The sequence below is a fragment of the Limulus polyphemus genome, unplaced genomic scaffold (assembly GCF_000517525.1).
Source record: "Limulus polyphemus unplaced genomic scaffold, Limulus_polyphemus-2.1.2 Scaffold333, whole genome shotgun sequence".
NCBI classification, from domain to species: domain Eukaryota; kingdom Metazoa; phylum Arthropoda; class Merostomata; order Xiphosura; family Limulidae; genus Limulus; species Limulus polyphemus.
The window spans coordinates 91,824-116,135 of NW_013665943.1; the positions used below are offsets into that span (position 1 = coordinate 91,824).

The 24,312-nt window shown below is 32.0% G+C and overlaps 1 protein-coding gene across 1 annotated transcript in view; it reads right to left on the reverse strand.

The window, feature by feature from the left end:
• The window catches only part of LOC106457449 (serine protease 33-like), a 31,730-nt gene extending 7,674 nt beyond the window's left edge, over window positions 1–24,056 (reverse strand). The window contains exons 1-6 of the mRNA XM_013916871.1: window positions 23,934–24,056; window positions 23,762–23,828; window positions 5,617–5,705; window positions 4,583–4,671; window positions 3,922–4,205; window positions 118–272 (exon numbers count right to left, since the gene is read on the reverse strand). Coding sequence (XP_013772325.1) covers window positions 118–272; window positions 3,922–4,205; window positions 4,583–4,671; window positions 5,617–5,705; window positions 23,762–23,828; window positions 23,934–24,056 — 807 coding nt within the window. The remainder of the gene's footprint in view (window positions 1–117; window positions 273–3,921; window positions 4,206–4,582; window positions 4,672–5,616; window positions 5,706–23,761; window positions 23,829–23,933) is intronic.
• Window positions 24,057–24,312: the final 256 nt, after the last annotated feature.

Below are 24,312 nucleotides of genomic sequence, written 5' to 3' on the forward strand. Positions count from 1 at the left end.
GTTAAAACACAGATGATTCAATTATCCACAAAAACTGATATCCCAAAAATACTATATCATTCACACTGTAATAATAAACTGGAAAATCTGATGGGATTTTCAGCTCACTGAACTAACCTGACAAGAATCTTTTTTTCCTTCTTTATAACCAGCACACATTTGTCCGCTTTGAAAAATCACCATCTTTCCTGCTGTATGATACATATTTTGGCACTCTTTGTAGTCTATTACCGGCACATGAACCTTTTGTAGTGTATCTGCACGTTTTCCCCCTAGTTCAAAAACGTAGTTGTATCGATTTGCTCTAACTTATGTTTACTTATATATCACATCCAAAGTTACACTTCTCGAATAATGTAAATACATTTTTTATCCAACACAACAACCAACTTTAAACTCAAGAGAAGTAAATAAAATAAACCAAATATTAGAGTTTCAGCTCAAAAGAAGTATCCCGTTGTTCATGATTGTCGTTGTTGTTTCTAGCCCACTAATTATATAACTAGCTGCCTCTGCCAACTGAAAGGAATTTAATACCGGATTTTGGTATTTTAAGTCCGTAGACCCATTGGGAAAGGACACTGAGTATGAAGAAGAGCTCTTGTCTCTTGCCCTTGTCACTCATCTTATCTGCTACAATTTTAAATGACATTAATACATAATTACTGAAAATTTCTTATTTATCTACTAGAATGCTTTGATTAGCAGAAGTCCCTCTACAAATCCACTTTATCAGCATAGAAGTCCTTATACTAATCCACTTTATCAGCATAGAAGTCAGTCTATTGATCCACTTTATAAATATAGAAGTCAGTCTATAGATCCACTTTATAAATATAGAAGTCAGTCTATTGATCCACTTTATAAATATAGAAGTCAATAAATATAGAAGTCAGTCTATTGATCCACTTTATAAATATAGAAGTCAGTCTATTGATCCACTTTATATATATATAGAAGTCAGTCTATTGATCCACTTTATAAATATAGAAGTCAGTCTATTGATCCACTTTATAAATATAGAAGTCAGTCTATTGATCTACTTTATAAATATAGAAGTCAGTCTATTGATCCACTTTATATATATAGAAATATCTCTATTGATCTACTTTATTAATATATATAAATCAATCTATGGACCCACTTTATATATATAGAAGTATTTCTATTGATCTACTTTATTAATATATATATAAGTCAATCTATTGATCCACTTTATAAATATATAAGTCAATCTATTGATCCACTTTATAAATATAGAAGTCAATCTATTGAAATGCTCTTGGAATTATGGTGTTCCAGTACATTCCATTTTCTTTGGCTAAATATGTATTAAATGTCTATTGATCTACTTTATTAATATATAAGTCCTTTTATTGATCTACTTTATTAATATATAAGTCCTTTTATTGATCTACTTTATTAATATATAAGTCCTTCTATTGATCTACTTTATCAATATAGAAGTCAGTCTATTGATCCACTTTATATATATAAAAATATTTCTATTGATCCACTTTATATATATAAAAGTATTTCTATTGATCCACTTTATAAATATAGAAGTCAGTCTATTGATCTACTTTATTAATATATAAGTCCTTCTATTGATCCACTTTATAAATATAGAAGTCAGTCTATTGATCCACTTTATAAATATAGAAGTCAGTCTATTGATCTACTTTATTAATATATAAGTCCTTCTATTGATCTACTTTATCAATATAGAAGTCAGTCTATTGATCCACTTTATATATATAGAAGTCAGTCTATTGATCCACTTTGTCAATATAGAAATCATAGTCATCTATTTATCGTACTTTTATTTAAAAACATTTATATATTTATGACTATTTTCAAGTACTGAGAATGTAGGCAATTACATGAGAAAAATATTTTAATTACAATGAAAAATAATCTTTTAAGATTTAAAATATATATATATATATATATAATGTGTTTTCATATATTAATTGTGTGTGTTCGCAACAGTACTTTATTGAAATGCTCTTGGAATTATGGTGTTCCAGTACATTCTATTTTCTTTGGCTAAATATGTATTAAATGTGTTATTTCAGCATCTTTTAATGAAAATTTAGTTCAGTTTACAAATTGAGAGTTTACAAATTTTGTATATGTAACTGCTATATTTATCCCGTAATTTTGAGATATGTATGTTTAATCTTTGTAATATTTAATGATTTATACGTTGTGTAATACAGTAATGTGTTATAAAAAATTTAGTCGGACACAGCGAACGAACCTTTAAAGTCTAACTTAAGACTGCCTGTGATGTCAGAGGTTCGTGACCACTGAGTGGCCTGAATTTAGAAAGTAAGAACTAAATAATTTCCGGAAGGGATGATGAAACAAGTTAAATTGAAATTCTTATTCGGAAGAACTGCGGATAGTCTTGTTCAACAAAACAATGTTAATTATAAGTTGAAACAGTGTTTAAAGAAACGGCTTTTGTAGCTTTGAGTGAGATTTCATAAACAAATAGATATATAGATATTTTTGTTGCCTTTGGACTTGTAATACTCCTGATTGACCACTGGTTTTTTAAACGATATAATGATTACACTGAGCAAAAGAAGTTAACTAGCTATCCCAGAAGATAAAGTGCATGTGTGTGTGCAAGCAAGAGATAAATCGTGTTTTCTGTGTTACCTTTATGTTTCCATGTGTACTTACATACATATAAATTATGGGTTTTGATTTTATTCTTTTAATTGATTTTCTTGTTACTCAGTGTTTGTGATGTTTCTTGTTTTACAGAAGCCTTTGAATTATCTGATTTTTATGTTTGTTTGTAATTAAGCACAAAGCTACACAATGGGCTATCTGTGCTCTGCCCACCACGGGGGGCATGATTTTTATGTTTTCTTTGTGTAAGTTCTACTTTGTTTCCGCGTTTTTCGTAATCAAACTTTTAGTTTTTCTTTTATTTCGACTTATTTAATTCTCACTATTTAAATTTTTACAGGTTACAAATTCATGGATGTTCTAAATGCGTTTTATTTGTCTAAACAGAACTAAGAATATACCGTCATACTTGTAAACTTTCGTCACTTAAATTAAACTCAGTGTTTTGTGAAAGGGTTACTTTGACTAACCATCAGTTCATTGGCACAATATGAAATGAGACAATTTACAAGTTCAATAATAAATACTTAACTTGATCTTATTCAAATATCTAAATATTCTGTTACTTTTCAATTCAGGCACAAGTAAATCTGTTTTCTACACGAAAAATAAAGATCCCTTACAGTTTCAGTGACAAAAATAGTGTATAACTGCATTGTACACATTAACCTAAGTTAATTCCTAGGAATAACTTCACTTTATATTTGTGGTTTTCGCTGCCTGTGTTCTTTTGAAAAATGAAATAAATCTGGTCAAAACGCTGTTTTCGGGTCGAATTAAATAGTGTATTATTTTCATATTTTTGAGAGTTTTAGCTTAGATGCCTAAATTGTTCAAATCTGGAATAGGTTTTAAAAATGCAAACAAAAAATAAAACTATTGGGCAAATAAATAATTTCGTCGACAAAGTCTTTGTTGTGGGGTTAAAATAGTAACTTTAAAAACAAGAAGTGATGAAGAGAGACTGGATCACAAGACAAAAACTAAATATTTAACGAAACTTGTTAAAATATGACGAAGATAATATTCTCATGTCCATTATAAATCCATTTTACCAAGTATCCCATGTATAAATTTTAGAATTAAAGTTTATATGAACTAAGTATGTGTATGGTACGAAATATACATACATAGCAGCAATTAAGAATTTATACTGTGTATACAGCTTACTTAGACTGTTATTGAAGTAAATATTACAACTCAGTCTTTATGGACAAAAATTAGCCCCGTCAGCATAATCAATTAATAGATAAGAAGTGAGCCTACGGAACTCACCTTTGTCAGGCTCATTCAGCCAACCCCAGCCAGTTACAGTCACTTGTTGGTCTTTATATGAACTGGACTCCTCTGGTAATGGTAAACAAGCTGGCCAAGCATAATCATTGAACTTTATATCCTCTGTTAGCTCTAATAAGGCAATGTCGTTAAAGTATCGTTTTGGTTCAGAATAACGGGGGTGAATAATTTTTTGTTTGACAGGAATATCTTGCGTTGGGTGGTCTTCGTCTTGGGACAGCCGATATTCTCCCACTCGCACTACGAAACGACTAGCAGAATACCTACAAAAGATTTTGTGAAAAAAAGGGTACAATTGTACTTACGAGGAAGTATATAAGGCAATTTAAAATAAATATTACACTGTGTTTCTTTATTAACAACAATCTGTAGGCCAGATCACACTTCCTTTTGATATTATTACTTCAACTTAACTCTTCAAGACTGTAAAATAACACTACACTATTTAAGATAACGAATTTTTAATGAAAACAAATCTGACAAATGGTACTCCAAGTGTCTTTCTTAAATAAAGTCGTAATTCGATACACTGAAGAATTAAAAATCCAAGATTTAATAACATATAAATTCCGTCTACATAACTTACTCGCACCGTGCTGTTTATTAGTTAAAGTCTCTAATGAGAGAATGTCATACTTACTTGCTGACACAATGACCTGCCGTTAAAACCCAACGGCTGGCAAGGATAGTGCCTCCACAGAAATGTTGTCCACTCAGTCTGATAGATACCTAGACACACAAAGTTATGTATTTTTGTTTACTGGATTTATGAATTCATTCCTAACACATGTTTTAAATCGTTGTTATCATTAGATAATTCTATTTTCAAGCTATAATAAATAGCTCGTTTCTTATTGGTTTGATGAACTAGTATTAATAGCAATGCTTATTTTGTAATAATACAAATACACAACATCTACAGTCAAATTAATTTCTTACTACTTTCAACGTTTTTTTCTTGGAATTTGTAGGATATACTTTAAAAGCCGTAAAGTACTACGAATTAAATTTAAAAGCTCCACAACATTAATGCTCAAAATCGAGCACACAAATATAATATCAGATATGAATTGTTACCCATAAAGTATCAAAACTGTAAGTTTGTTCCTTGAGTTACAAAATGTACTTACAGAATAATTATCCACCCCTCTCGATCTGATTCCATAGTTACCAGTAATTTTCTTAACCTACTGAGACTTGGAATAATGTCACCCGCTATTGAAATCGGTTCCGTTTTTACTTAAATTCCTTTATATAATGAAATTGAAAGAGTTGCGGGGAAAATGTGTTTTAAAAGTTGGATGTTCTACATTAGTTTATGTACATGAGAAGAACACATATTTCTAGGACATTTTAATAACAATGCCATGTCTTGGATTGAAATTAACAGATAAATGAGCAAATTTAAATGTGTGTATTTCTTTTATTCATTTTACCAAGAAAATAAAGACATGTGACGTTATCAAGTGAGTTTTCCTATTTAAATACATAAAAAAGCACTTTCGATCAAATATTAGACGAATCAATAAATAAGAAACTGATTATCTGAATGCTTTCAGAAGGCAAATCTTCCTTTTTCAGGGACAAAAAAGGTAGGCCTAATTTGTAAAAGCATTCAGGTTATTGAGTTCCTTATTTATTGATTTTCCTATTTCTATTTATAAATATACATACTAAAGAAGGGAACTCTCCATCGTGAGCATCTTCACCCCCAACAATTCGGCCACTTCGTACCATTTGTTTCCCACAGGAGATATGGACGGCTTGAAAAATAAAGTGGCAATTATTATAAGTTAAAAGTATATAACAAATTTAAATGAAAATGCAATTTAAAATAAAAACTTGTTATATTTTCCTACTTCTTGTGCGAATAGTAGAAAAGATAATGACTATAAATACCTGGCAAACAGTTATGTTTGTTGTTTTCGTACTGGGAAAAATATTTCAATGTCAGATATTATAAAGTAATACGTATGTACGTATGTTATACCCTTTAGTGTGCAATTAATATTCGTATTCCAAAGCTATCGCAAGATAAGACTATTTTTAGAAAATTAATTGAGAGAATTTTTTTATGTTTTTTTTTTTTTTTTAAATAAGTGATCTGGAAGAAAGTGGGATGAAAATAAAAGTGGAGAAATTACTGTGATTTGAAAAAGTTATATTTTATGTTTAAAATTTACAGACGATAAAATTATAGTGGTAAATGTTAAAGAAAGATTGAAAGAGATTATTGACAAATCAATAAGTTATATAGATAAAAGCAAGTTAATATTGGATCTAAGTAAACTGAAGATTATGGTAAATGAGAAATGGAAATACAAGAATCAATTAATAGAGGTTATACATATATATATTTGGGATTCTGGTTTACAAGAAACAGATAAGACAGTAATATGCAGAGTGCACAGCAAACTTTAAATATAGCTTGGAGTGAAAGAAACAGAAGTGGAATGAATGGCATTAAGCAGACAATTCAGCTCTCTGTTAGTTGGATCAGAGGTAATATATGGGGTAGAAAGAAATATGGGAATAGGGTAAATAAGAGATCTTGCAAAGAAACTAGATGAAATGAATTTTAGAAATAGATTGAATTATATATGACACTTAAAATTGAATATCGGAATAAAAGGCATGAAAAGAATTTGGGGATATGTTTCGGAAGTAATAAAAATAAAGAAAAAAAATGGCCCAAAATGTTTAAAGATATAATAAGGGGAGTTGGAAATAACAGGAAGAATAAACAGAGGATGGTGATGAGAAGGGAACTGAAAGTTGTTTAAAGTACAGGTATTAATAAAAATGATTTAAGAGTAAATAGATATAATAGCTATGTAGAAAAATGTAGAAGGTATAGCGAGGATAAAGAGAAAACAAAATATCCAGAATAGTTGAAGTGCAGTAAAATAATCTATTTATTGTAAGCATTATAAAAATATATAAAGAAGAAATTGGAGGGATGCATTATTTGGGAGAACGAAAAAAGAAAATGTAGTAAATTATGCATCAGATTAAGATACGGAAGCATTCATGGAATCAATAATGTCGGAAATGCAGAAGGTGTAAGAAAAACAAGAGAAAATCGAATATACATGGGAGTGTGAAGAGATGCAAAAGACAAGAAAGAAAAAATATGAATGGACTGAATAGAAAAAAAGCAGGAAGGAAATATATGGATTTGTAAAATGAAGGAAAAACAAACAAATAATATGCAAGTGTATTAAATAATTTGTAAAAGCAGATTAGAAGAATTAAACCGTAATAAATAAATAAATAGACAATAAAAATTGTAAATAATGGTATTAAATTAGATAGAAAATTTATGTAAAGACCACAAAAAATTAATAATGCTTGTTTGTTTATTTTTGCACACAAAGCTACACAATGGGCTATTTGTATTCTGCTAACTACGGGTATCTAAACCAGATTTTTAGTTTTATAAGCACTCAAAGTACCACTGAGTCACCGGATGGCTAATATTAATATAATGTAGAAAATTATGTATCTCCTTCTAAAGAGAAAATTACCTGAAAAACAAGTTACATAAAAACAAATTCTCTATTTAATTCAAAGCTTATTTAAATGTGTTTTTTGTTTTTGTTTCAAATAATCTACATTTCCTAAAGAAACATGTCAATAGAATTACTCTACTAAACTACCAGAACAGATATGAAATGTGTAACAAATCATTGTAATAATGCAAGAAATCTTACAATTGCGCATTTGAATAATTGTATAGAAACTAAACATTCATAAATAAAAAACAGCAATCTATTACATGACAATTTATTACGCCTAATTTAAAAATTTTCAAATGCATTAAAAGTTAACATAAATAACCAATTATTGATAATGTGCCAAAAAGCTTTTTAAATAACATCAGTGACGTGTATTCAGATCAAAGAAGCGCATTAATGTCAAAATATTATATATAGCATGCAAGAGTTGAACACGGAGTTAATATCCTCTAAAATATAAATTATTAGTTTCATTTCAAAGTTTAGAGTGATGGAGAGTTTTTTACTTTGTTATTTAGGCGTAAAATTACAAATCGGATATCTGTTTTTTGTTGACCTCGAGGAATCGAACCTCAACTTTTAGCATTATAAGTCCGTAAACTTACCACTAACCCATTTTGGAAATGAACAAGCATAAAAATTATAGCGTTTACCTCCATTACATGGGAACTTTACAGTATATTTCGTGTGAAAATTAAAAGCGTTGTATGCCGCAACCCTAAACAAACTATAACACAAATTTTCAAATACATAGCACAATTTATTATGTAAGCATCTATTATAATACACGTTGTTAAATACAAATATTCACATCTTAATTACGGTTGATTGAGGATGTTAAGTACATAATCAAAAACTAAATATCATTTTGTAAACTTGTAAAAAGTAGATGGGCAACAGTTACATTACCTACCTGCCGATTGTGCTGGTGAAATGATGATTGAGAGAAGGACCCAGAGTAATAACACGCAGCAGCCTACCTTACTTAGGTGCATCATTTTTAGTTTGATGATGACCACGTGCACAAAACAACTAAATAGTGTAACGTGCTGGCAGTGCGTGCTGAATTGTGTTGGAAGGCCTATGTTCAGGCTGGAACTGACGACATACCACTGACTGGGTCCCACTATTTAAACCCTGTGGGCTTGCGGGTCGAAATGTGGGTTACAACTCACAGTGGACAGTGAGGATCAATGATGCCCGCATTGCCCCACTGCACTAGATAACTTGACCCCAGTCGGGAAGAATTAATAGAAGTGAAATGATGAAGCAAGAGGACATCCCACCACGCCCTCAAAACTTTCACTGACGCGCTTATAGTTACATCATTGTTGCAATGACGGCTGCACGGTAAACTGGTCGAAAAGTGTTGTAACTTCTAATTAAGTGGGTCATTCGAGATTAAGCCGCGTACGCTGGCAAGTATTGTTTTCTAGCTTGAAATATACAAAAATATATATTAACATGGTATTTATTTCATAAACAATTGTTATAACAAGCATATAGATAACAAATCGGGTGAAATAAATACGTGAAGACTGATGTTCCTTTTTACAGATCAACTAAGTGAGAAAGAAAAAGAACAGAAAAAGAGACAAATGTCACAAAAAAGATGCAGATTATGTTTTTAAATTAACTGTTATATAAATGTCATTTAAGGATTCTTATCAAATTTGTCGCCATCTGACCAACAAAAATTTAATACATATAATAATTTTTGTGTCAATTTAACTTAATATAACAGACAGAAAATTATAACTCGTTGCTAATTACATGGGTTATCCAAAATGGCATTTTATTACATGAGTAATCTAAAATGGTATTTATGATTACAAAGAAAGCTTGTTTAACAAACGATGTTACTGCGATATCGGTCCCTTATTACAAAACTGCTTAACTATGTTGACATAATAATTTCACGAGTTCTTTCACTAGTAGCTCTTCTTGTTATAGACAGGCTCGCCGACTGGGGGGGCAAAGGGGGCAACTGCCCAGCGACCTGGGCGAATGAAACCTGGTTATGCCGTAAAGCCCGCAAAGCATCTTTAGCCTATATCTTCATTTAATGATAAAAACCATAGTTTTTGGCTTTTCTTTACATATAGACGCTTGATACATTAAGAACGACTGAACTAATAAGTTGAGTAATAATTAATATGTATTTGTTACTTTAAAGATTTAATAGATATTTGTTGTTGCTCTATTAACGTTTTTACGCTTATACTGTGAGGTAAAAAGGGCTGCTGCTATGATTTTGTCTGGTTTATGAGCTCGTTGCTGTCTTAATTTAGGATCTTTTTATTAATAAATTCTTGAAAATGTTAAAAAAGAGAAAGAGAAAGTGGGCCCGGCGAGGAAATTTGCCCCGGGGACCGTGCTGGCTCTCGACGTTCCTGGTTACAGAGCTTGCTCTTAAGTTCTAAAACAACTCTTCTTCGGTTAAATCAAATAGACAAGCTATAATTATTTATGTGTGTGTAATATGAGGTGTACTGATAGTTATTTTTTTTATTATTAAACACAAAGCTACACAATGGGTTATCTGTGTTGTGTCCACCTTAGAGTCGCCAGTGAATCACCGAAGGGACGAACGATACACGGAAGATAATTTTTATCCTACTTATCTGTTTAAAGAATTATCTACCTCTCTATCTCCCTATCCATCTCTCTATATATATGGTCATTAAATAACAATTAAATTGCCTAAGTAAATTGTTATTGGTAACTAGTTACTTAAAATGTGTATTTTTTAGTAACCTACAGCCTCAGTAGTTGTACTTACGCTGGTTACTTTAAATTATTTTATGGTCACATTAACTGACAGTTGTTTAATGCTTTACCGCTAGCAGAGTTAGTTTTTACCACAGACAGCCTTGAAAGAGTAAGACTCGAACTGTTGTTTTTTGCGACAAGTTAGGTGAGTCGTCTATTTTATTATACTAGTTTCTTTCGCGTTACATATAAACATTAAAAAAATCAGATGCAGAAATGAGTGTCGTATACTGACTCTAGTTATGTCCAGAATAAATTAGAATATTAAAGAACGTTCACACCACCGAATTATAAAAACTATAACAGTCCCTTAAATGAATATATCTTTAAAATATCCAGCCAATGATAATAAGAAGGATATCTATTTCGTTTATTTCTGAACTCAGAAACAAAATATTGATGGAACTTCTTTCCATCAAGTCCGAATCCCTCCATCAAAGCAAATAGTAAAAGAAAAATGCTAGACAGGGACTTCAAGTTATGACTACTGTTGGAAAAACGAATGTTTTAGGGTTGTGCAAGGAGCGATCTTTTTTTTTTTATCAAAAAGTCATCTATTTCCTAATTTCCTACCTGCCCATACATTGCACAACATTATCGCCTATTTAAGCTTTCTGTCCTAGAGCCAGGGCTGCTGCATGAGTCACAATTCATACTTGTGTTTCTTATATCGTTTTAATTTTCTAAGCCGCAAAACTTGCAGTTTACATGGTATTTTGGAATGATGGTAATGAAGTAAAGATCAGATGATATCGACAAAAGTTGATTGCATGATGTTTTTTATTTTAGAGGTAGTTCATTCTATAAAGTTACGGCACATAGTTACCCTCGAAATGGACAAGTATTAATTTTACACACACGTATATACGCACGATTATCTACTGTAATGCTATTAATCTTTCACAGACGACTTCCACGATCAAGCAACATGTATATTGAATCAAAGAGCAGGTAAATATGACAATAAAGTTTAATTATCGACATTCTTAATTTGTTTCTTTGTCACTAAGCACAAAGCTACACAATGTACTCTGCCTACCACGGGTATCGAAACCCGGTTTCTAGCAGTGTAAGTCAGCAGACATGCCACTGGGGTGGGAGTCTCTTAATCTGTTACGTGCTCGTAGCATGTAGGTGCGTCTTGCTAAAAGAACAATACGAAGACATTAAAATAATCACGTTATTGGTAATTTTACATATGTGAAATATTAAGGTGCCAGAACAAATTCTAGCAGTGTTATAACATAAAATAGACTTACTCAAGTTTTCGTAAAATTTGATAGTTTTTTTTTATAAAATATCACCAAGAAGAGCCCATTCATTATTGAAATAATTTTTCTTTGATTACCATGAGTTTGCAATATATTGCTCTCATTGATACCCTGGGTCACCCGAATAAAATAAGGTCGTCTGTTGTCCCAGTTTATGATAAAAATTTTAACTGGTGCAATTTGGAATGATTTTATAAAATACAAATATATATTGTATTCAAATATATTTTATACTTCTTTTGTGTTTTATTGTTATAATCGTAGATAGATAGAAGAATTGGCAGTAAAAACGGAAAACGTTGCCTCGTTGAAAGTTCCATTTCTATTAGATATTTACGACTATTCATTTTAAGTCGGGCAATATATATATATATATATATAAGTTAGTGAAAGTAAGACAAAGTTAGTGAGAGATATAGTCAAGTAGATCTAGACTGTGTATAGAGTGTATAGTGGCGACTTTTAAAGTGTAATAATCGCAGATTTTATTGTAATAACGGAGTAGAGAAGAATACTTCGTTTGTCATTTGGGTTCTAAAGTAACTGAACCAGCCTGTGTGGACTTTTGACGTAAAATCCAGTTATTTTAAGCTCTGGATACAATTGTGGTGTTTAACTGTATAACGAACATTTATATATATATACGTTCGACTTGTTTTGAATATATAGTATTTTGAAACATGTAAATTGTGTGATGTCCGTTTATTGTTGAATTCTACTGTAAAGAATCCGACCCATATATTTACACAACCTGACAGTGTCTGTGTTTCGTTATCAGCTGTAGGTGTGGTGTACTACGCTTGGCCTTGAAATCACGAAAAACAAAATTACTACCAATATTAAACATGAATTCCTAGTTATTGGACCGAGACGCTCTAGGAATATGTTCCACTGTTTGAATGCATGTGGTGAATTTGTGTAGGCATAATTTAAAACGAGGACATACGGCTCCTCCAATACCAAACTTATTTTACTAAAGATGTAGTGACCAAAATGTTTGCACGTATACCCTTTTGGCCTTTAACAAAATGAACTTGGTATCTATTTTGAAGTGTACATTTATTGCGTTATGTTTTATTTCAGTACAATATAATATAGTTACAACATCATTACAATACATTTTGTTTGATTTGTAATAAATTTATTAATTTATACAACACTGCTTTATCATAGGCTTATCATCACTCGTTAACTGATCTTGAGATTCTCAAGTTTTACGTTGGTTCATATATCGAATTTCTACAGTAGATTAATGTGTTTAGTTCCAAATCGGCATCCTTAATTAAAAGGAAGAGCTTTGATGACGTTTTGAAAAAGTGGTAATAATACACAACTATGTAAAAGGAATCTGATTTTAAATATAATAGTTCGGTTGGTGATGATACACAAATATGTAAAAGGCCGAACTATTATATTTAAAATCAGATTGTGTATTATCACCAAAAATATGTAAAAGGAATCTGATTTTAAATATAATAGTTCGGTTTATATTCGTTTTCCCTTATGTTTTTGAACTAAAAATTTATTTATATAATCACCCGCAGTTTTTCATTATACCCTTACGAAAATAAATGTGTTCTTGTAATATAATGTAAAATGTTTTATTTGAAATTAATCATTTTTGAATAGTTTTGTATTGATTATGTATCGAAACAAAACACTGGCCTTTAATTCGATTATGTTATAATTATGACTAATTATTATAGAAAGTAGCACTGCTGTTTTAACCTGTTGAAGAAATATCTCGCAGTTGGTATATGTAAAAACCACTGCGCTGCGTAATAAAAACACAAGCACACTTTCAAACTAATGCAGTAGATCACGTTGTATTGCAACAAACACCCACCATAAAATCGTTTTTCTGCTTAGTACCCATAACTTGAAATATTCATAAGTATGGCCGTAACTAGTAATGAGGACACAGAAGTCGAATCCTCGGTCTTCTCATAACTTGAAATATTCATGAGTATGGCCGTGACTTGTAATAAGGACACAGAAATCGAATCCTCGGTTGTTTATTGGCTTTCTTAAATTCACTCACACACTCACATATAAATATAATTGGAAGTTATAGCTTCAAACCCGAGCTTAATCTCGGTAGAATATTAGCTGTGGTTACGATGGTGTTCATGAGATCAAATATTTTTAAACATATATATGCATGAATATTAAGCAATTATTGAAATAATCCAGGTTTGAAAACAAAAAAAGTCTATGGTGAAGCTGCTTATACGAGTTTCTTTTAAATCTACGTATAACTTATATGTACGTACACATATACGTGTATATCTGATTTTTTAAATGCTTCTTTTACATAATTCAAAGATAGGACTTATACGCGATGGAAAATGTTAATTGGTGTTTATGTTAAAAAGAAAATACAGAATGATAAACAACAATTTCTTCAAGTAACGTGGTTGTTCCAACTAAGGAACTAAAACTTGAATGTTAACTTTTAGGTTTTGTTAAAACTTTCTTTTCAAATGGGGCATTAAACAAGCGTTATTGAGAGAATGTTGCAGTAATGTCATTATAAACAAAAAGCAGACTAAGTGGATTTTAAATCACTAGTAGAATTTGCTGGGAGACATTATCGGTTATTTCTAAATCTATACAGGCATTATAAAATTCATCTCATAAGTCAGCGTTCCACAAAGTGTGAGATGCACCTCCAGGAATGCAAATGATCTCTTGGTGGCACGAACGATTAGGGTAGAATCAATATAATCAAAAACACCTTAGATGTGAAAGAAAAAGTACAGCCAATAAAAGGATTGAGCAAGCGACTTATAGGAATGAAATCAAAATTGGGGCATGATGGTGAGTAAAACAAAATACGCGGCCTAGCTAACTAATTAATAAATATTTACTCTAAAAGGCTTATCAATGCTATAACTTATAAGTGTAATTACCAGTTTTGGCCTCCAATTTTGATTTGATTCCTTTAAGTCATACGCTCAATCCTTGTTTTTGCCGCACCTTTTTTTCACACCTAAGATGTTTTTGATTAGATATCATGACTTTTTGTCAACACGTACCAACAAACCACAGCAAGTAAGACAGTGATACTCGACTGTAACCAACATTAGCTTTAGAATCGCAACCCTATTATTCGGAACAGACCTAAACTTTACAGAACCAACCAGATTCTTTAAAATATATGGCGGTAGTTTTCCTCTTGAAAACAGTGTTAATGACTTCCTTTACAGTAACGCCATGGAAACTAGATTTACAGTTTCTTGTCATCACCCGCATGCATTCGGTAGAGCCGTATAAAACATAATTATTTTACGCTAATTGCTTGAACAAATATCATGCGACGCTAAACGCTCTTTAATTAGGAGAATTGCATAATATTTTGCAAATTTGTGCTTCAAAGTTAGCAATGAATAATATCCTGCAGGTTGTATTGGCTGCACAACACACTACCGTGTGTCTTGATAAACAATTGTATTTTTCTGTTATATTCTTCAATCGTTGTCGAATGAAAAAAATGGGTAATGTAGATTGATTTCATATTTTTGTGGTGGTTACAAGGTTGGTCAAATTGACCAAGTCCATATACAGTTAGGGTAGAGAAAATAAAAGATAAAATATAAAGTTTTACTTTAAAAAACGAGTGATTCTCAATTATGAGATTTTAGATGTCATGCAAATAAAATTTGAAACTGTAAAATGAAAGAAAAAGTATTCATTCTTACTACATATATTCACGGACAAATCTTTAACATAACAACTTAATTAAAGAATTTGTTGTTGTTGTTTTGTGTACAAAAGAATTCTAATATTTACTAAAAGCCTTCCAAATGTTGTGGAGATATACAAAGTAAATTGGGAATTATAGTAATCATATATTTTTCAGTACGAGCTAGGTCTAATGAGCTGAGCACAAGTGAGTAGGATTGTTACATGGTCTTTAGAATAGTATATTAGCACTTCCATCGTTCCATCCAGGGCAACTTAAGATGTTAAAGTTGTATTCTTAAAGTTATTAGAGCTCATCATTAAATATCGTGAATGAACGAGCTCACTCTTTCAGCTAGGGAAATAGTGGGTAGTATTGACTAGCTGAATTACCTTGAGTCTATCACTTCTAACTTAGGGACAGCTATTGCAGACAACCTTCAAATAGCTTTGCGCAAAATTCCAAAAACAAACAAATGGCCAAACCTTTCTGTGTTGTATTTTTGACAGAACCTCTCCCAGTGTAAATTCACTGGAATCTGAATCTAACATGAGTGGACTTTTCAGTGTTGGGTATGCCAGTACAGGAGTAGTAGTTAATTCCACCTCTAGTTTGTTGAATACATGTTCAAAATCAGAAGTCAAACAAAACTTATTTAGCTTCTCAAATAATTTATGTAGAGGACAAGTTATGTCAGCGAATACCAGTAGCAAGGGGAATAAAGACAGGCAATTGCAGTTATAGTCCAATCTGCTTTAAATTAACAGGATCTGGGTTTGAAGAGGCCTTAATCCAGAATGGCACATAAACCTGTCTGGCCTAGCTTTTGAGGTGGATGGACTGACAAGGAAAATATCAGAATGGGCTACCATAGTGCCCTTAATGTTCAGTAATGGGAACAGTCTATATAGTCAGCTCCAAACATAATGTATAGAGAAAATGTTTTGTCCCCACAACTACTCTATAGCTACACGATTTCACTAGTCACCCTGGTAATCTGAAGTCGTTTGTTGAAAGTTGTCAGAGTGGCATAGATGCAATATAATTAAAAGGGTTATTAAAGCTGGTAGCAGACTTATTCAATATTATTTTGGACCAGATGGATGTTTTTGTGGCATGACTGTAATCCAGTACTGTATAGCTATTAAAGATATATATATTAAAGAGGTTGACAGAGTTGGATGCAAGTTAATATTATATGGTCTAAAATAAATGTGTGTGTTTGTATGAATGTTCCAATAAACAGCTACCACAGAAGCTTCCATGAGTGATAAGAGACCTGGCAATTGCAGAGGTAATCCGAATGCTGCAGGAGAGGATTATACGGCCATTTTATATCATGTTATATTTGCCGGTTAATAATATGGTAGGTACATCAAGACCATAAGGTAAACAAGTTGATGATCCAGACATTAACCTATGGACAATGGAGCTAGTAGTTCCAGCTAAGTCAGAAGAAATGGTGGAAGAAAGGATGGATTCTCTAGCAATTCCAGCATAACCAGAAAAGGTTCCAGCATCCAAACTGTAGCCCTCGCACAGTTATCTGTTGAGCTTGGAAATTGTTGGTTGCCTCGTCAATAAATGCCAGGAAAAACAACAGTGGTCCAATAGTATGTTATACCATGGGATTCATAACCCCTTCCTTCAGAATTAAGTTAAGAGAAACTCTAGTAACTTTGCCTTATAGAAACTATAAATAGTTTGTTTGTTTGTTTATTTTTTATAGTTATTATTATTATTACAAATTTATTTGTGGTGAAATAGGCTATTATTTAGCTAACTTTTAATATAATACTTCTTTCTAGCTGTAATGTTTTATAACCGAGTTCACCAAATGATGACTCAATTGAAGTCAGAGCCTTTATTCAATAGTCAGTTTATTGTTGTCAATATATAACAAACAAGTTTATGTTTGCAGAGATTAATTTATGTGCCAAACATGCATTGATGTGAAACTATTCTGTGTTTTATTTTATAAGTTCGAAAAAAAAAGGAATTGAAATATCCTAATTCTCTACTGTAATGATTTCCGCTGATTTCATGATATCAAGCATTTAGAGCGTTTTGTACGATATAGGGGAATACCAATATTACAAAATATCAATATAAAATGTACAAGTTATGAAATGTATGTTGAAATTGGACCTCAAAACATACAGTCAATTTTGTTTTGTTCCATTAGCAAGTAAAACATTATAGTAACACATTGAACTGTGCTTTTCAATAAACTGCACAGTTTATTTAATAATGTTTCCTCGATAAAGTCAGGCAAATGTAGGCAACATCCTGTACTTACATGAAGCAGATAGTGAAGATAACCTGCTAACCTAGGCTATTAAGTACATAGATTGGAGTACTATTAAAAATATTTCTACGTGTGTATTTAAAAGTAAATCGTGTAATATGTATACCGTACTATTTTCTTTTTATTAGCAGACTTCCTCTTGGACATTAATCTTAAAGACTTAAGAGCACATGAAAATTGGCATCATTTTATGCAGTCTTATAAAATAACATTCAGTGAACATGACTTCGACAAATATATAGAATAACAATTAAAATCACAGTTAATCTAGCAATTAGCACAAATAGCCCTCAGGTAGCTTTGCGCGAAATTCAACAAATATACTTTTTTCGAAACAGTTTCGTCAACATTTAATAATGCAGCACTATGGTGGCTGAGACTATAACTTATTTTATAATATTCTTCGGTAGTGACAATAATTATTTATTAATCATATTATGATTGCCTTATAAGTCATTATAAGCGCTACTTAGTCGAGAGTTTAGAGCATGTTCCATAAAAGTAACATATATTATTTGGATTACATGTTTTATATTACATCTTATATATCAGAATCACAAGTCATATCAAATTTGAAATAAATAAGTGCCATGAACGGATCATTATTTCAGTGTATTATGTTAATCAACATGTTTAAAATCATAATTATGCCTCAGCAGAGTGGTATACTGTATTTCTATTGTTTCTTCTTCTTACAAACACTTTTCATTCAGCCGGCATTTCTCCTTTTCCCGGCGGATTAATTTGAAACTTATTAGGGTTACACGTTGATCCAATATTCCCAGACACCTTTTTAATTTTTTCTATTTAATCATTTTTAAGGATTCTGTGGGACTAAAGGTGAAGCAACCCAAAAAATGTGTATTTTGGGCTCTTATGCGATCATATTTACAGCAATCAAGATAAAAATTGGCACAGATATACATTTCCATGTGCCCAACACATTCACATACTAAAAGATAGGACTTGACCATTCTGAGTGTTTTTTGGGGGTGAGGGAGCAGAGCTAACAAAAAACATCATTTTGGGGGTTTGTTCAATTACTCGGCTGTATTTTGACGAACCTACATGGAATTTGGTACAAAATTTTTTTTTACGGCTCTCACACATCGATAAACAAAAATGGTGGACTTGATCTTTTTTTTTTTGATTATAGAGAGGTCAAGATGCCCCAAAAGCATAATCTTAGGTTGTTGTTTTTTTGCAGTTACTTCGCCGTATTTCGGCCAATTTACATGAGATTTGGTACAAATATATTTTCAAAAGGTCCAATAATATAGATACAAAAATGTGGGATATGTCAATTTGTGATTATTTTAGGGGGGGGGGGGTCAAAAGGTTAAATAAACCCATGATTTTAGGGGTATTGGTCAATTACTTAGCTTTGTTTCGACGAATTTACAGGTAATTTGTGTAAAAAAATATATTTTGCAGGTTCCAAGCAGGGATATAAACAGTTTTAATTTTTTTATATTTTTCCACGATTTCTCTAGTGTCAGAATTAGCCATGTTGGGATTACGTGGTAGATACATGTTGCATTTGCCCGTGAATGTTGGCATCTTTAACTATTAAACAACTTTTAAAGCTTGCAGCTACAAACATTAGGTTATTCTGGACTGTCAAGTTAGGTTGTGATAACATAAAAGTCTAATTTATATTGAGTTTAAGTTAGCGTTCTTTTTCGAACCTATTAAATAACGGCAATTACCAAACCATGAATACTATAGCAAATTGTGTATAAGTATATTAACTTGGCTCATGTTTTCTGAATCTAATCGAACTTCTTTCTAAATAAAGTGACTCGTTATCCAAACCAGAAAACTAAACAAATATATATAAGGAGACTCATAGTTAAAGTTGTTTTTGAATAAAGTCGAACAAAGAACAACTTTAAAGGATTATTTGAAAAATGGAAAAACTTCGAAAAACATATCGTCGAAAATTACAAAGGTTGTTTTTTTTTACTTCAATATATATTCTATAGTTCGACATAATTCTGTGCACCTTGAAGAATCCAGCGAAATTCACTAAAACATTAACTTTAAACATCATAAAACATCTATTTCGTTTCATAAATAAAATCTGCCTCCCAGTGGTTCAATGGTAACGCTAAAAATTGGGTTTCGATACGCGTGATGGACAAAGATAGCCTATTGTGTAGTTTTGTGCTTAACCAGATAATAGTTTTCTACGTATTTCATACTTATGATAAACTCCAAATTATTTTAGAGTTTAAATTATAAGTTAATTACTTGGCATACTACTCCATCCTAAGTATTGAAATAAAAACCTTAAAATGTGTTTATACTTTAACAAACAATGATCGTGGTATTTAGTACATCTCTTGTGAAGTTGAGCTCCAGTACGTTGGAAAAACAACAACAACAGCAAAAGTCAGAATTCAGAAGTCTCAAGTAGAGGCAGTGCCATGCCGCCACGAGGTCGAGAGTGGGTAACTGCTCAGGCCATGCTCTAGAATTGGATAAGAAAAGCTGTCTGCAAGACAGATATATTTTAATGATATTATTAACTAGTTTTCTGTCAAAAAAAGCTTCTCTGTTATTTTTGGATCCTTTAGTTTCTTTAAATCGTGTCTCCGTGGGCACAACACAGATATCCCATTGTGTAGCTTGGCGCTTAACAACAAACAATACTTTAAATAACTGCCCCTCTCCAGTGACTCAGCGGTAAATTTGACAGCTTATCAGGCTAAAAGTCTAGTTTCGATACTCATGGTAGGCAGAGCACAAATAGCCTATCGTGCAGCTTTGTGCATAACAACGAATGAAAAACAAACTAATTTTTGTTAGTTCCTTACAACCACAGTATTAAAAGCGAACTGAAATGTTTGTTCAGTCTACTTTATATTCTATTTCATTATTTAGAAACTTCTGTAGAGATTTATAATAGTATATAATATTCTTTAATTTTTTGCTATAAGTTTTAAGTAGAGGAGGCTTTGGGGTTAGTTTCAATCTCTTTCCTTCATTCTTTATACATTTTACTATTTTATATGTATAAATTCCCATCCTAGTTTCAAATTTTGATAATAACGTCCGAAAAAAGGTTTGACATACGATACGTACTCTGTCAGTCAAGGCGAAGGCTAATTTAGTTTAGCTTAATTTACTGTCCCCCAGTGACACAGCGGTATGTCTGCGGGCTTACAACGCTAGAATCCGGGTTTGGATATCCGTGATGGACAGACCACAGATAGCTCATTGTGTAGCTTGTGCTTAACTTTAAACAAACCTAAATTTAATTAGTTTTTTATTTCATTATTTGTTTTAAAGGACTCCTTAACATCATAATTTCAGAGTATAATTTACTATCACTAAATAATGAGCAAGGTTTAAGACTCTAGCTCTCAATAATTTTAATTCAATAGCGTTTGAAGTCTTTCTAAAAATATATATAAGTTGTAAACAGGATTTAACTTGTTTAAGCGCTAGTTGTACGTCCAACACAACCAAGTAAAAAATACCTTATTAACGGGATATCACAGTAGTACTTCGTTTTTATTGTTTTCAATTAATAAAATATTCTACATACATTATATTCTATATAAAGAGTATTCTCTTTCAGAACCTATCTTTGAATGAAATGGCTGGAGGATTATAAATCAGAAATAATAATTCCCGAAGACGAAGTAAATTGACAGAAGCATGTTCACGATCTCTGGTCATAACTTGCATATTAAATATCTTTCCCGAATCTGTAAAGCGTGCTTTTAGTTAATGACTGGCTACTAGTCAACTACCAAAAACAGTCATAGAAGAAAGTTAAACATACAGTGCCTTACAAAATTATTCCCCCTTGCAAAGTTTCCAAATTTTGTTGCCATCTGAGCTGGCAAACATGAAACTTTCAAATCGAATTTTATATTTAGAATCTACACAGTGTACTCCAAACTGAGAAAGCTGAAAAACGATGATATTAAGTAAATAAGTTAGATTTTCAAAGAAAATTAGAATATTCTCAATTGTATAAGTGTTCAACCCCTTTGCTACGGCCACCCTAAATCATTTCATGTACAAAAAATTAATTTGAAAGGACACAAAATTAATTAAATGGTCTCTGTCTGTGTGTAATCAAGGTGGTTTTACTTGAGTTCCGAATAACTTCATCTGTTCAAGCCACAACTCACATTGTGATACGACAAACCAACCATGAAGATCAAAGATCTTTCCAAACAAGTCAGGGATAAAATGATAGAGAATCATAGGTCAGGAGAAGGTTACAAGAAGATTTCAAAGTCGCTGATTATCCCTTTGAGTACAGTGAAGTCCATCATTTAGAATGGGAATGTACTTCATATCATCCAGTCACTACCCAGATAAGGCCGCCCTTCCAAACTAAGCAAACAGCCAAGCAGGAAACTGATTAGGAATGCCACTGTGAAGCCAACAGTGATTTTGAAAGACTTGCAAAGTTCCATGTCTGAGATTGGAGTCAATGTTCATATAGCGACAATATCTCGGTTCATTACACAAAGCTGGCCTGTATGGACAAGTGACAAGAAAGAAGTCATTACTGAAAAATAATCATCTTAAATCTCGTATGGAGTTTGCGACAAAACATGTGACAGAAGGTTTTTGTGGTCACACGAGACTAAATTGAGCTTTTTGATCTAAATCCAAAGCGTTATGTTTGGTGCAAGTTCAAAGCCACACTGGGGTGGTTTAAAAAAAAAAAGAACTGAATATTTTGGAGTGTCTCAGTCAAAGTTGTGATTTGAATCCAATGAAAAATTTATGGCGAAACTTGAAGATTGCAGCTCATCAACGATCCTCAACGAACTTATCAGAATTAGAACAATTTTGCCAGGAAGAATGGGCAAAAAGTACAAGGTCCCATTGTGCAAAAATGGTAGCGACCTATCCAAATAGACTCACAGCAGTAATTGCTACTAAATGTGCTTCCACCAGGTACAGACTTAGGGTTTGAATGCATATGCAATCAGCAAATATAAATTTATATTTTTTCTTTGTAGGTTTTGCTGACATTCAACTTCCTTCACACATAATAGTGTTAAGTTTGATCATTAGAGTTTTGAATAACAACAAGTTAATTAAAAAAAATGTTTACATTATCTGAATTTCATCAAAATGTGACATTATCGGTAGGAGGTGAATACTTTTGCATTTTATGTTCACCGTTGCAGCTAAGGTACGGATCTCTCTTGGAACTGCAAACAAGACAACTTATATAGATTTATGTTCCCACAAGTGAACCAGCGGTAAGTTTACTAACCTACAAAGTTAAAATCAGGACAGAAAGCAGATAGCCCATTGTGTAGATTTGCACTAACAAAAACAAAACAACAATAATAAATTTAACTATACAGAAGTGTCACAAGAGCCCCGTTCATAAGTTTCTCCTCAAGCAACATAGCTGAATGGAAGACCAAATGTTAAAAACTGTACAAGCGGTATCTGATATGTGACAAGTAGAGGTTTGTCATCACATTGGAAGTAGAATATGTGTGAACATGTCTGTAAATATCTGGGCAATTTATAATTGTTACTGGTGATACAACAGTTCCAAAATTATGCAAGAAATGTCGTTACAAAGGATTTATGGTGGTTGTAGATTGCGGCTATAAGTTAAGTTAAACATCCAGAAGGAGCCCAGAAAAATGGTAACAAACTCTGCATACTGCCAGACTAACGTGTTGACGCCACTAATGCACGAAAAACGCCCAATATTTAATATAAAATTTAATATATCTGCCATCCCATAATCATCAGATATTGGTATTCCTGCATTATCTCTTCCATCGTATCATTTTGTTTACTTTAATATATTTGGTGGGATCCTTACTATTAAATTCTACATTTTCAATCAACCTTATTCATTTGTTTATTTGATTTCCTAATTTCATTTTGACCTACTCTCTTGATTTCCTATAATCCTCCAAATCTCCTCTCATTGCAGTCAATTTATTTGTTTGTTTATTGCGAAGCACAGAGCTACACAATGAGCTGTCTCTACTGTGTCCACCATGGGTATCGAAACCCAGTTTCTAGAGTTATAAGTCTTTAGACTTATCACTGAACCACTGGTGGGGGGGAGGGGGGTAGCATTGTGGTCAATTTTAACTTTTTATATTTATAATGTTTTCTTTACTTTTATCCTTTATACCCTTTTATGAACTAATCTGGTTTTTACTTGCAGTCACCCTTTTTTGTTTTACTATATGGAACATGTTTATTTTGGTAACTTAATAATTTTTAAAAGTTTTCTACATTTGGTCAGTATTACCTACTAATTCAGTTTTCCAATTTACAGCACATAATTTTTGTCTCATATCTTCCAAATCTAACTTTTTCTGAAATTTGAACAAAAATCTCATTATTCCTTATCCCCATAAGTAGCAAAAGATCAAATCTAATTGAGGAATCATCCCTTTCACACAGATGTTCCCAGACTCTACCATATCAACCATTTCTTTATTAGAATTTAACAATAAGTCTAAAATATCAATGTGCCTAGTAGATTCCTTAGACAATCGACGAAGAAAACCATCCTGAACACTTTTAGAAACTGCATCCCTCATAATTTGACTATAACAGTCCCCATATGTATAACATCATTAACAATTTAATTGTTTATCTTAACATGGAATTTCTCATTAATTCCATCAACTTCATCTGGTGGTCTGTAACAAATTCCAACTAAAAGCCTTCTCCCCTTATAACCACTAACAGAAACTCCAATAGGTTCAACCTTATTACTATTGTTACGTCTCCGTTTGTTAATTAACTTTCCGTAACTTCGTTCCGACGAAACTTTAACGACACAAGTCTTTACTT